At 39.5% G+C, this 14,281-nt stretch overlaps 1 protein-coding gene across 1 annotated transcript in view; it reads left to right on the top strand.

Moving 5' to 3' along the window:
• TEX11 (testis expressed 11) overlaps positions 1-9,298 on the top strand; it is a 33,057-nt gene extending 23,759 nt beyond the window's left edge. The window contains exons 22-29 of the mRNA XM_075162106.1: positions 1,001-1,071; positions 1,626-1,742; positions 2,681-2,717; positions 4,213-4,362; positions 5,366-5,474; positions 6,486-6,606; positions 7,750-7,914; positions 8,952-9,298. Coding sequence (XP_075018207.1) covers positions 1,001-1,071; positions 1,626-1,742; positions 2,681-2,717; positions 4,213-4,362; positions 5,366-5,474; positions 6,486-6,606; positions 7,750-7,914; positions 8,952-9,026 — 845 coding nt within the window. The 3' untranslated portion in view covers positions 9,027-9,298. The remainder of the gene's footprint in view (positions 1-1,000; positions 1,072-1,625; positions 1,743-2,680; positions 2,718-4,212; positions 4,363-5,365; positions 5,475-6,485; positions 6,607-7,749; positions 7,915-8,951) is intronic.
• The last annotated feature ends 4,983 nt before the right edge of the window (positions 9,299-14,281 follow it).

The following is a 14,281-nucleotide window of genomic DNA, read 5'->3' as shown; positions in this document are numbered from 1 at the left end:
ATCATAGATAAAGTGTTTCCTAGTGGGAAATGCAGCTCCCATGGAGCTGTCCTAAGCACTAACTGTAGCGTGTCTCTGGATCCTCATTTAGTAGTCTTTGTCACACTGTTTTGGTAAAGGAGTCAGTGCATCTGCTGTTCATAGATAAAAATATAAGCGTAGGGTAATGGGTTGAAAGAATTTTTTAGATTCTTGCTTCTGCCAGAGCATACAGGAGAGAAGATAGTTGAAATCAATAACAGAAGACATCTGCCATGATTTTGCACACATCCTCACAATGTAGCAATGCTCCAATAAAGAGTAGCAAAGGAGGGAGAGAAGCAGCAGAGGTCAAATACAGTAACACAAGTGTGAATGGAATCTGTGGTGACCATGACCTTTCCAAGGCAACATTCTCACTCACAGAATAAACAATTCGGAGACTACAAAAACATGTCCTAGGGAGTAAATTAACATGAAAGTTAGAATCTGCAAAGTCACTGTAGAATCTAAACACTTAATTGGGTCAGATTCTCATACATACATCATTTGATTGTCTTTAGATGGCTCATCCACTTACTAATCAGAATTGTGTGCTTAATTGCCGTGTACTTGACCCTGCTGGGGTAAAATGGAGAATGTTTCAAATTCTTGTGGATTTTTTTCCTTTTTTTTTTAATTTGTCTTGGGAACATTCAACACTTTTATTCAGATACTAGTTTTGTTTACTAATGTAAGAAAATGCTTCTTCCAATTCATGCTCTTGTGGGTAAGGTATGTGGTAGAATGGATACTTGGTTGTGATGAAATTATTAAGACAAAATTTGAAAGCATGAATAAGATATTTTAACAAATCACTAATAACGGTATTTCTTGCTGTTGTTAAATGAGCTGTTGATGGTATTTTGATTAAGAAATTGAATTGTAGAATGTGAACTGCTTTATTACTAGAGATTAGATGGGCATACCTGTAATGTTGAAGATTTTTATTCTAGTCTCCATTTTTTTATGGCTTTGTTAGCTTGGAACTTAGCTGTACAGTTCAGGGGCTGCCCTGAAAAGATGAGGGATTTTTTTCTACTCTCTTTCAAGGTACGTACTCTTGCTAATAGTATCTCTGATTGAGGAATATTGTCATCTGTCTAGTTGTGTTAGAAGTTACATCCATGTGTCAGGTATCTCCTTGGAGACATGCGTGTATGCTCTGAAGATGGAGCACTTCTGTCAGAAGGAGATTGACTTGTAATACAAAATGTAAGCATTATTGTCACACTTTACATTCTGTTGCTTAAAAATGTCATAAGAAACTTAGACTTCAGTGAGGACTTTCTAAAATAAATGGATTCTGATGTTTGCAAACTGTATCATTAATACAAACATGTTAAGTACTGGAATCCTAATCTCCATACAGAATTTCTACCAACACTGTCAGTCTTGTATGTGTTTGTAGAGAGGGAACTCCAACACTGCTTTACACTTAAGTAATCTTCTTGTGTAATTGTACAAGTAAAATTGCAATATGAATATATACTATTCATGACTGATTATTAAAAGTGTCACAGAGGAGACGCAGCAATCATCTGTTCATGAGCAAATTGATTTATAGGGGCAGAATTCTCATTACCTTTTCCTATTTTTGGTGTCAGCTGTCCCAGTTTTGTCCTTCTGACAAAGCTGTTCTAATTGCTCAGAAGACGTGCCTGTTAATGGCAGCTGCAGTTGATCTGGAAATGGGGAGACAACAAGTAACACCTTCTAAACAGGTGGGGCATTGCTCTGTTAACTGATTCTGTATGTATCAGTGTAGCATTTTTTTTCTTTTGATTTTGAAGTCTTAGTTGTTTCACTCAGAACAGGATATTGAGAATGTAAGCATGGGAACCTTTCATAGTTAATTAGAATCAATGCACCTAGTGTTTTCCAGACAATTGTAAATGTTGGATTTCTATAAATTAGTTCTGTTGACTTCCGTGGATTTGAACAGATATATGTCAGCAAAGGGTCATGGCAGTACCTTCTCTTAGAGGAATTTCAGTCTACCTTATATATTATGTAAGGAGTCTGCTGCTAAACATGGGTTGGTCCGGCAGATAATTACTGCATCTTTAGGATTATGCCGTTGCTGAAAGTAGTAACCACTATGGTTGTGATAAAGCTCACATTTTTTTTGTTTTGTTTTTTATGCATATATCCTTTTTTTTTGGGTGTTGTATTTACTGTGGTAAGAAGATTAAGGAAAATGTACAGTTGTTATGAAGAAAGTACGGAAGTCTGCTGTACAGTGATTGTTGTAGAAAGTTACTTTTGTGGAGAGCAATGCAGAGCAATTTGTGTTGTGCGATTTAGTGGTTTGTCAGTCTCAATAGCACTATTTTATGCTTGGAAGCTAAAATAAATGATGTCCCATAGGAACCCATATGTTTTTTTCTGGACCAATGGAACATTCAGTGTGAAGAGGCTTTGTCTGAGATGTGGAGGTCTTTGAAAAAGAGAGAGAACCTCCCCCCCCCCCCCCCCAACAATAACTGGTGTAGATGATGTACTAATTAGGCTGATTCTTAATTTCATTTATAGTTAGGTATGAAGATCCTGTTAGTTGTGACATGTATATTCCTTTTGCTTTTAAAACTATGACAAAAATAACTTCTTAAATTTTGTAAAATAGACAGAGCTTTTGACTCAGGCCCTTCAACATCTTCAGGCATGCAAGGAGATATGGGAAGTTCTGAAATTAACAGGTAAGCTACAAAATGTGTCTGTTCAGCACATGTAACTCTTAGACTTAGTCACTGTATTAATGAAAAGTAGAATGGAATTGCTGTCTCAGCTGAAGTGTGTTGAAGCAGATACATAGCAATATGATAAAAGAATTGGCAAAGCCAACTATTGTTTTTTGTATGTCGTTGCAGGCTTTTTATTGTATAGGTGCTGTGAAATATGGAACAATCTTTCAGAGTGAAGTTGGGTTGATTGTTCTGTTTTAAAAATTAAGAAACTCCAGGCTTTTTGCTCTAGAGTGGAGTTGCTCTTGCACTGTTTTAATAGTTTTACTAGCCTCTTCCCATATAAGGCATTTCAGAATACAGAAAGTCCTGCTACCATACTTCAAAGTGCCAAAACCCATCCTGTGTTCCCTGACTATTCCATGTCAAGTTAGATCAGATATTACTGGAGACTGGCATGCTTTCAGCTGACAGCTGAGATGCTGAGTGACTGTTAGCCTAGAGGATGCATGCTTCACTTTTTTGGTAGTATATTGGTAGAAAAATTCCATTAGGCATTCCTTGTCTGGCCTATGGTCTGGTTTCTTTTCAGTTATAGGTTTGGGACACAGTGGAGTTTGCGCTGTAAGATGCACTAGTATTAAACTTTTGTCAAGAAATGTACTTGCTATTTTTTTTTCCCCTTAAGATTTCAGAATGAAAGGTTCATTATATGGCCTGGATTTGGGATTCTCTGCCCTTGTACACTGAAGGCAAGATAACTCAGGAAGACTTCTTCCCTTTTAATTTTCCATCTTTAAAATCCCAAGGGGTTAATTATCTCAAGACAGGGACATATTAGAGTTTCTCCTGCAGAGGTTTGTGGAATGCTAGCCTGGTGCTTCCTTCGCTTCTTCACTAGACCTTGGCCAACATGTGGACAAGTCTGTTGCCCTCAAGGAAGCTGAGAATGTCTTTTAGATGTAAAAACAAAGGTCTTTGTGATAGTTCAGTAAAGAATTGTTTGGCATTTGTATCAGGTTTATACCTTCCTAGCAGTTCTACTGTTCTCCCACCCTTCTTCTGTGTTTAAGGATTTTCTGAGGGCTTTTTTACAAGAAAGGGAACAAGTCCTATAGAAAATTTCAAAGTTGATGATAGTTTCTTTTATAAGCTGACCTTCTGAGCTGGTGGCAGCCTGTTATCTCTTTTACCTGTCTAAGAAAATGGCTTCCCTAGTAGCTATTACATTGCCTAAGAGGGTTGCATGAATTTAGCCAATTACAGACAATCCAGATTATGGGGGGGGGGAGCGGGGGGGGGGGGGGAGGCATGGTGGTTGGTGGGGTTGTGCTTTGGCCATCTGAGGTTCCTGTCCAAGACTGCTTCAGGGTTCCACTTGCTCTACTGTTAAATCTGAGTACCTTAATGGTTTTCCTGCCTGTTGAAAGCAAAATTTATACCTTATGGTACACCATGTGGCTTTAGGAAAATGAATCATTACATACAGGCAATTCTGTCTTTTCTGTAGGAGATTTTGCTAAAGACCCAACAGACACATTGCTTCTGCTTTATGAATTTGAAGCAAGATCCAAACTGAATGATCCAACACTCCACAACCTTATGGAGTCAGTATGGGAGCAACCACAAATAGAGGTCAAGACGCTAGAAATCATTGCATGTAAGGACTTTCATATTCTTCAAGTCAAGAAAAACAGCTTTTGTTGCTCTTTCCTGTTCATTTGGGGTGACCAGGATTATCATGTACTGTGGAGAAAATGGGTCTAACCATATATATTTTGTCCTGAAGCAAAGATGCTTAGGATCTCAGCAACATTAGGAGATCTGTATTTTGAAATACTGTATTACATGGAGGATGAACCAGGAATTTGCGACATCCTTCCATTTAGACCCTGAGACATTTGTATAGGTTGTGAGTCTGGAAAAGATTATTCAGATACACTTTTACAAGCTCCAAACTGGCAAAGGCCAGAGAATGACCTTACCTGATTCATACCCCAATACAGAAGTTTTAGAATGTGGACTTTGGAAAGATATGCAGTTTCAACTTAAAGTTAGTATAGTTAATTTGTAAATAGCACCTCTCTATACTGTACCATACTTTTATCAGAAAATTCTACTCATGCCTCCTTGAAAATCTAGAGTAGGATCCAAGGAAGATGAGTAAAATTTAGAATTACCATGGCAAGTCTTTGGAGGGGATTCTGTAGGATTGCATGAACACCTACTTATCTCCCTTGTCTTGAGGGAGTACACACCTGGGCTTGGAAACGCCATACTGACATCCCGCTCCTGCCTAATTTTTTCCATCCAGATTTTCATTTTCAAGGAGACAAACGTAACAATACTCTTTACTTTAGATCCGCCCCCCCACCCCAGTATTTTTGGGTTACTGCACCAGAAGTAAACAGCAGTGAGAGTACTTGTAAATTATTTAATCTGCTGTGCTTCTGCCTTGTAGTCCTCATTGATGATGTGCACAGAAAGAAAGTAGTAGAGAAGGACTAGCTTGTGACCAGCCCAGGCATTAAGCAAATATCTTTTCAGTTGTTTATCACAAGGGATTTGGCAACATGCTGTAGTTTATTTTAGTGATCAATGAGATTAAAGTCTGGCTCCAGTAATTTCTTTCTTCTTCTTCTCTATTTTCTTTTGCTTTTAAGCATTAGCAATGGAATCTCCAGCTTGGTATCCTGTACTGTGTAAGAAAGCTCTCAAGAGTGCACTAAACCTTCACAGAAAGCAGACTGTCATTGATGCTGTGAAATTTAGGTTAGTGTTATCACATAGCTTTGCCATGAACCTGTGACTGGAAATGCTGACAAGGAATAAAGCCTGCAATTTGAAAAAAGTGGATTTTAGCTTATATGCAAGGTTCCACTTCTTGCTGGCAACCAATGTACCTCTCAAGTATGACTGTCTAATAGATGTGTTAACTGCAATTTGTTTACTTGGCATATTTTCTAAAACAGTCGTATTTCCAATAAATTAATCTATTGAGGAAGGAAAATGAAAATTGGATCCAGAAGAGGTCTCTGGCTGTTTCTTATAAGGAAGGTGTTCATTTCAAATGTTACCCTACAGTAGTGAACTAGGTATTTCAAAGATAATGAAGTGAAGAGAAATTAAGGGCTGAGAAGAAAGCCATGAGTTGTAAGTTAGTGATATGATGCCATAGTACGTAACGTGATTTATTTTGCTGGGTAACTGGCTCTCTAACAACTGTTAACTTACGGAATCCGAAAAACAACCTGGTGTGTGTCCTTCTCTCTCACTTGTATCCCATAAAGAATTTTTTTCCTCCTTTCTGGGTTCCTTGCAGTAACCACTGGGCAAAGGCAACTGTTAATATTGTCTTTCTCACTTCACAATGAGAAACAGACCTGTTTTCAGAAACCATGTATTTGTTACTGATTTTCTGAGGATGCTGACTACTTAGTTCTTGTTGGTGAAGTTAGAAAAGGTACTTTTTCCTTGCTGTCATGCGTAGCACTCTAGAAAATATTATGTCTTTCCTTCTGTCTGTGTTACTTTAGAGCCCAGCAATGAAAATAACGAAGTACTTGCTGCTCTTGGTTCTCTTTTTGCATAGTTTGTGTGAATGAGATCTGATACTAGGAAAATGTATATTTCTGCTGTAAGAATGTGAGTGTGGTAAGCACCAAGGTGGACATGTCTGTCTGACAATCATAGAGACATAAGTTAATGTGCTGCTGATACTAAAAAGTAGCTGTTTGTGCACGTGGTATTTAATGTTTCCTCTTTTGCTCTTTCAATTCTCAGCAAATGCTTACATAGTTTGATTAATCTTTCTTTGCCGACTGGATTAACAGACTTGAATGCCTGTGTACTGCAGGAGGTGTGGGACTACTTTGAAGATGCTCTGAGCGTAGTCAGCAGCACAGTAAGTTGAACAGGAAAACAAGAGATTGGGAGATTATCCTGAGCACATTTAAAAAAAATTCTCATGAGATTCAGAATAATTAGTAGACTAGTGTTATATAGTGTTATATGTGGAGCAGCTAAGATTACTTCAGTAAAAGATACACTGAAATTACCTCAAAAGAAATGCCTCTTGGATATTTATGACTGAATTATGAATTTCCCTGGATTTTGTAAGGGCTTTTTTAGAGACATTTAAGGCCAAATTTTCAGTGCCTATTTTAGAAACATCTTGAGCTAGAACATCCATCTTTCCTCCTTGTGCTTTCTACATTGTTACGCTGAATGTGGTTTTTTAAATGCAGATTACTTTTCCAGATCAGTTTAAAGCCGGCTAAAATTTGGATACCAGTCCTGCTTTTTTCTCAGCTCCGTTTTGTTAAATGTATTTGGGAACTTACCACATTACTATTTTCTCCAGATGACCTAGAACTAGATTCCTGTGCTATCAGTACTTGTGGCACTACGTGCCTTGTTTCTCTGAGGACAGGTACATGGAGAGTAAAATCCTTCTTTCAGTAAGCTGCTCCTTTCAGGCCTGAAGCATAATGCTGTACAGTGAAGGCAGTTGCGCTGAGGACGTCAGGTATTTCTACTTAGAATTTCATAGGTAAAAATCAGTTAAGGAGTATTCCTGATGAGGACTAATGAAACCAATACTATGTTTCATAGCTTCATTCCATTGAATGGCTGTTTCTTTAGTCAGGTTTGAATGTCTCTTCTTTTATAAAAGTGGCATAAAGATATGCTTGTTCCTGACTTCCCAAAAAACCCAATGTGTGCCTGCAGCAAGTTCAGCCTGTCTGCAGATAGGCTGTTGGAAAGCATAATTCCATTCTAGCATCATTCTCAGTCCCACAGAATTGTATTTTCTGACCTACCAATAGGTAATTGCAACATGACTTACCCATGTTGGAAACAAGCTGTTTGACTGTAGTGCACATGAACTGTGAAGTACAGGATGGCTCTGAAGGAATTGCCCTTTGCTTAGGGGAAAAAAAAAAACCCCACTCTAAAACTAAACTCTAATGCACTCTTGACTTGTCAGGTTTGAAGGGAAGAGTCTATTTTCTGATGAGCTGCTGCTTCTTGTTTGCTACTTCAGGATGCTTACCCAGAAATGGAGATCCTTTGGTTGATGACAAGAGCCTGGAATACAGGAATATTTCAGTATACCATTGGTAAATATAAGGAAGCTGAGCAGTGGTGTGGATTAGGAATGCGTTTCCTCAATCACTTAGGATCTCTGAAGAAAAGCTATGAAGGCCATGTAAGTGTAAGCAGATGGATTTGAGGATGTGGGATTGCGTGTCTGGCCTGAATTTGAGATATGGATCTGGGTGAAGAAACCACTACCGATGATCTTTTTAAAGAGTTTCAGGAGAAGCATAGTACCTAAATATTTTGGGGGAGCTTGATGCTAAAAGATTTTTTCAAAGTGAGGCTGGAAAAGTTTTGATAGACAATAGAAAGAGTAGTGTAGTATCCTTTTACTGGAAGGATCATGTAAGTGGCTGACTGGAAATAAACTTCTGACTATTTGTGGTCATAGGAGAACCCTTGTACCTTGCCTGCTTTCACTAAAGTCAAGGTGCTGTACCAGTTTACTTAAATCAGCTGTTGTATGAATACTTTCAAGCTTTGTTTCTAGTATAATCTAATGTCTTATAAATAGGGTTTAAGGTGATATGAATAAAATCATTAAAGCTCGTCTTTTCAGGTGTAGCTTAGCCACTTCCTCTGAGTGAGAAATATCAGGGCTAGTACCTCTGTAGAAAGCAATGACGCTTTTTCTTACTCTGTCATAAGTAAGCTTCTCTCTACAGTTTTTGGCTGGTGCTCCTTCCTTGATTGCAACACAGTGTAGCCTGGCTAATGTATGCAGTCATCATTCATTCTCTTACGAATGAGCTGGGCAATCGAGCTCGTTGCAACTTTTATACCATTTTAAGTACATCAGTTAAGACCATAAGAATTGAGATCACTCCCTTCTAACCTCAACTGTTCTGTGATTCTGTGAATAGGTTTATTCACTGATGTAAGACTCAGCTATAAACTATGCTTTATGTCAGCATAAATTAAAGCGCCTTTGTTAGGTTGCACTGATTTAAGTATTTTTTTCTTAAACCACTGTATTTAAATCTGTGCCAATATCTTTACATCAATCTGAAATTTTAGGTTTAGAAGCTGGTGGTAGTCTCCCTCCTATTCCCTTGCTTCTGTTCCCTGTCACTTTGTTGTATTATCTAGTTGAATGATACAACTTTATCCATCCTTGTTGACCACTGTGGTGCTTATATTCTCCAGATGATTGGTCTTTATAGTGAGGTTCTGGACAAATTGGACAGAGCAAAAGGGTTTCTTCCAAATGAAGAGGAATAATGACAGCCACAACTGCAAAAAAGGAGGACAGCAGTCCTCCAACAGTCTCTTTTGAAAATGTTCTGCTGAATGAAAGAGGCCGGTAGCTTTGCGAAGGCATGGCGTCATGGGAGCAGTGGAAAAGAAACCAGGATCTCCTTCTTGTTGGCAGTTAAGTTATGTACTTTTTAGGAAGTGTTCATTGAATAAATGTAATTATTTTTCTCTAAGGAATAACTTTGATTCTCTGGAGCTATATAACAGTTAGAAATAAATACTTAACTTTTTCATGAGATGTGTCTGCTGTTGTGTAATAGGTTGGTTTAAATACCTGATTTTAGTAGTAGAAGCGGCAATGAGAACAATAAAAGTATTCCAAGACCAGGCATCTCCTCTGGATGTCATAGCTGCCTTGCTACATAAATATTTATCAGATTGTTTAGTTTTCAGTCCATTTCAGTATGGACAAGAATTCAGAGCAGTTTGCCAGTTTCACAATTTAGTTAGAATAAAAAGGAGCAGGTACTATTTAGTTCACAGAAAAAGCTAAAGCTTTGACTAGGTACTGCTGTTTATAGACTACTGTGATGGATGCACTCCTCCTGTTTGAACTAACTGAACTTTAGTCCAGGCAGGTGCTCAGCAAGTAGGCCTAATCAAAGTTAATCCTATTGTGTAAGGCTATCGGTGAGAACTCAGCACCAAACCCAAAAAAAAACCCGGTTTGGCTGGAGACTGTGCTGTTAAGCGGCCGAAACTGCATTAACACAGCAGAAAATCTGACTACAAATCAACCACTTTACGCTATAAATATCTGCGGCCATCAGGGTCCGTTGAGATCTCGCTCCATCATAGCAGCTGGCTGTGCGGCGGTGATCTCCCCTTGAGTAGGGATGCCTTTCAAGGTTACCCCTCGAGGCTGAGAGGTCCCTTACCTGACACCAGACATCGATGGGTTGGTAAGTGACGTTTTTTGCATGCATGTAACATTTAAAATATGTATAGTAAGCTTAAGCGATAACCTTTGTATCCCATACTAACTTTAAGTGTAATAAATAGTAGAGTATTGACTGCAAATCCATCTGTACTTATTAAATATTTTACATACCTAAATTTACTGATTAGAACTCAATAAACTAACTACTAGATCAGATCTGTCTGAGTGATCTCTGACTCTTCTCCTGTGACAACTACTGACTGTAACACACCAGTAACAGTTCAGCATGAAATCCCCCCAAATCCACATAAAAACACAGGGCTGGTAAATGGATGGATTTTACTGCAGCTGGATTGAAGAGATACCTCACACCTGAAATTCAGTGTGGATAGTGAGGAGTGTGGAGAGGTGGAGTGGGGTTAAGAAACATAGTTAGTTCTATACAACTGTTGTGTTTCACTGGCAGGTTCAGAAGTCAGAAAAAACCATGGCCTGAGTGTTGTCTTCTGTACTGTAGCACAGATGTGCTCCATGACACCTCTTGGTGTCCTAAGTCCAGGGGACAAATTGTGGTTGCATTCTACCTGCATATGAGCACAAGGCCATGCATCTTCTAATGTGCCCAGCTCTTCTCTGGAAGGAAATAAAGGTGACTGGGGTGGGAGGGAGCAACAGTGCACTCCAATAAAGCCCTCTGAGTGCTTGGGGACCAGTACTGTGGGTTCTAGCAGAGCCTAGATATGCTTAGTATAGGAGTTTTTCTTTTTTTTTTTTAAAAAAAAAAAAAGAAAAGCTGATAGGATGCTAGAGCAAAAAGCACAGATTGAGGCTATCAGTTGCTTGCTTAGAAGATGATACAGGTATCATAGCTGGTAGATGTATACTGATTGCTTTTCAGTTAGGGCTGCTGCACTCTACTAAGCAAGTACAAGGCAGGTCGAAGTAAAGATGGTATATTGTGTCTTTTGTGTGATAGACCACATATACGTTTGCATGATCTATAACCGGGCATACATCTGTAAGTGGATTCTTTTGCTGTTTCTTTAAGAGGATATTCAAGGACTCTGAGGAACACTGTAACAGTCATTTCAGGTTCTCTGGTTTGCTTACTAGAGAGCTAAAAGTGCTTTCTGCTTATTCTTTACAAACATTACACAGAAGGCAGCGCTGATGGACAGCAGTATCTTTCAGCTATAAAATCATCTGGTTTGAGATTAAGACTTATTTAAACTTGTTTTTAAAATTTAAAAATGTATTTTACTTAGAACCAGATTATTAAAGCCTATTCAGACAGGACCACTAACAGCAGGATGGTGGCTATAGAAAACAAGACATTGCATTAGTCATAGTCCATTCTGAAAGCTTGACATGCTCTGGAAGAAGAGCTTAGTAGTGTGCTTAGTGCAGTGGTCAGGGCCAAGAAGTGATTAAAAAAGTCAGCTGCATTGCAGTCTCTATCAATGCTCCATGTCTGTCGTCTTTTCATAATCTGAGTAAACCAAATATTAGTGATTTCTGCTTTTTGTGTGCACCAGGCACTGCTTTGTGTCCTACGGCTGAAGCTAGAAACCAGCCCTTTAGCATAGCTGCCACATCCTCATGTCTGTTGTGCAGTTGGATACAGGGTCGTTTCCTGAAGGCAGGTACATGGCAGACACATAAGTCAGTGTGGCATTTACAGCAACATTAAGTAGGAACATACTGTACTAGATGCTTTGCAGTACTGCACAGGTTAGTATCCGCTTCTGGATAATAGTGCATGAATGGGACTCCCTAAAGGAGTGAATTATATTGAAGGTGGCAACCAGGGATATATTGGGAAGTTTATAGGATCTGGTGCCTGTGATAGCAAGATACTGGATGCTATAGCTGAGAGTGGTGCTGCCGGAGCTGTACCCCTGCTAGAGAGTTTGTTGTGAAGTGTCTTGTTGCTCTTCGGGCTCAGCTGAATAGAATTATGTATTGGTAGGAACAGGAAGGTACCTTGGTGGAAATCGTCAAGCAGGATGCAAAGATAAAAGCAAAAATAATTATGTTCAACTGGAGGTTATGTACGTGTTCTTATTCCTGAGGTCTACCACAGGGCCTTTATTCTTCAGGCTGAGGTAGTATAAGCAGTGGAAGCCACTTCCACTGAACTTTAGTGGCATTCTGTTTATGGTACCCAGACAAATCACCGAGGCTGCCTGATGCAGATGGCTCCTGTGAGACATAGGAGGATGGATCTGTTCAGAGTAAATTCTCTACCTACTGTGCTCAGTTCACCAGGTCTAATTTGGATCTCTGTGAGCTGCTGCTTTCAGATCTTTAATGCACAATGTGCTGTCTAACTAAGAAACACCTTTGAACTCATAAAAAGCCAGGCCACAGAAAATTCTTTTGGAGTCATAGTTTTGGAGATGTATGATGCATCACATTAATGCAGGGACTGTAAACGATGCCATACAGTCAAAGGTATCCACTGATGCCTGTAGTATCTCCTTGGTGCCTGCTGGGCCAGCTTAAATTATTGTTCTCAGTTCTGACTTGCACAAACACATCAACAGGTAAAGGTGTCACACTGTACCAGATGAGAAGGTAGCAGGCAATTACATACAGCCACAGAAGACAGCAAGTATTAAATGTGTTTTTGCCTACAGCCAGAATTGTTTGAATTTTTTCCTTGGAAATGTTCAGTTTGATTTCTTTTATGCTACAGACTTTACTAAGGAGCCCAGATCAGATCAGTTACAGACTCTGCCAATAGTACTTCTCACCTCTTCTCTGCACATTTTTGCATTGTACATTTTTTTCCAGGTTTAGTATTTATCATAGGTTTTAAGTAGGGCAAGAATTCCTCTCCTAGTTGAATCAGACCTTAATTAGCTGGATTTCCAGTCACCATTCCCAGGTTGCGTGCACTCACTCTGCTTTGCAGAGTAGATGCTGGCTGCTCCAGTGTTTATTTTACTAGTCTAAATGTTGCTTTATAGTTCAGGAGCACAGCTAGGATGATTTGGGATATAAATCTTTTTAAACCAGCAACAGCTGACCTGGAAAAAAAAATCAGTGCTGCTCATTCCTCTCCCAGTCGTCTTTTCTTACTGATCACTGGTTTGTTGCAGCATCGTTTCAGCTTAGAGAGTCTGGGTGCTTATCCTGAGATGTTAACAGATTGCTCCAGGGGGTGGCATTGCAGCAGTAGTTTCTGATTTACACATCATTGTGGAAGCTACAGCGTGTGCTGGACACTTGCTCTGCAACTGCAGAGTTCCTCCTTTGCTTCTGAGAACACAAATGTATCCTCTAGGGCAGTAGGTCACAAATTTCCCCCTAAAGGTCAGGGGGGTACTTAAGGTTTCTTCAAGGAAAGAGACACCTTTAACATGATGATAAATACGTGCTTCACAGCAGATGCTTTAGTGCCATGAATCCTGCTGTGGCAGCTTGCAGAAAGCAGAGAGTAGCAGTCCTTGATGGTTATGCTGCCAAGCATCATTAGCAAGAAAAAATGTAAGACAGCTGTCCAGGTGCCTGCATCTCAGGCACCAACGGAGAGAAAATGTTTGAGAAAACTATTACGAAATTCGTTTTAAAACCCCTCTTCCAGTAGGCTCACAGATCCTGTGCTTCTCTGCTTTACAAGGTCCAAGACAGTTGATTAACCAGAGCTGCAGACAGAAGCATAGACACGTTTCTCTATAGCACAAGCAGCTTATGGTCTAATTTTCTAGAAGTGTCTTAGCGCAGATTAGTTTCATGCCTGTTGCAGGCATCTGGGAGAGAAAAGAACCACCCTGCTACATTTCGCAATGAGACAGGACCATTAACAGGACAATGCTCTGCTATTGTATGGTCCAGAAGGACTTTACTAAGGCCCTGGTAGACAGAGCAATTTGTCCTTGGCCAGAAAAATAGCTCATTAAAAAGCTTCAAAAGAGCAACTTCTTCTTTCCCTTCATGCCACCCTCATTCTCTTAGCATGTGGGTTACTCTTGCAGTGGTTGTCTCCACCTTACAGTAATGGCATGATTTATTTGAGAACATAACCCCACATTTCTCTCCCCACTGGAACCTTAATGTTTCACTGTCAGAGCAGATCAAGATGACACATCAGCTCAGGACACATCATGGATTGTCTAGGGAGGAGTGTCTGCAGATCCACATACTGCAACTCAGAGTTACTGGATAACTTTGCAGACTGGACAGAGAAGCCTGGTAGCTACCATGGGAGCCGTTAATGGACAATGTTACTGTGATGCTTTATATCAACAACTTCATCATTCCAAATCCATCACTATGTAAGGAAACAGTTTGATTTTCGGGAGTGGTAATGCCAGCATTACATCTGCTTAGCAAC

The sequence above is a fragment of the Calonectris borealis genome, chromosome 13 (assembly GCF_964195595.1).
Source record: "Calonectris borealis chromosome 13, bCalBor7.hap1.2, whole genome shotgun sequence".
In the NCBI taxonomy this organism is placed as follows: domain Eukaryota; kingdom Metazoa; phylum Chordata; class Aves; order Procellariiformes; family Procellariidae; genus Calonectris; species Calonectris borealis.
The sequence above is the reverse complement of the archived record's forward strand: the minus strand, read 5'-3'. Positions and strand labels throughout refer to the sequence as shown.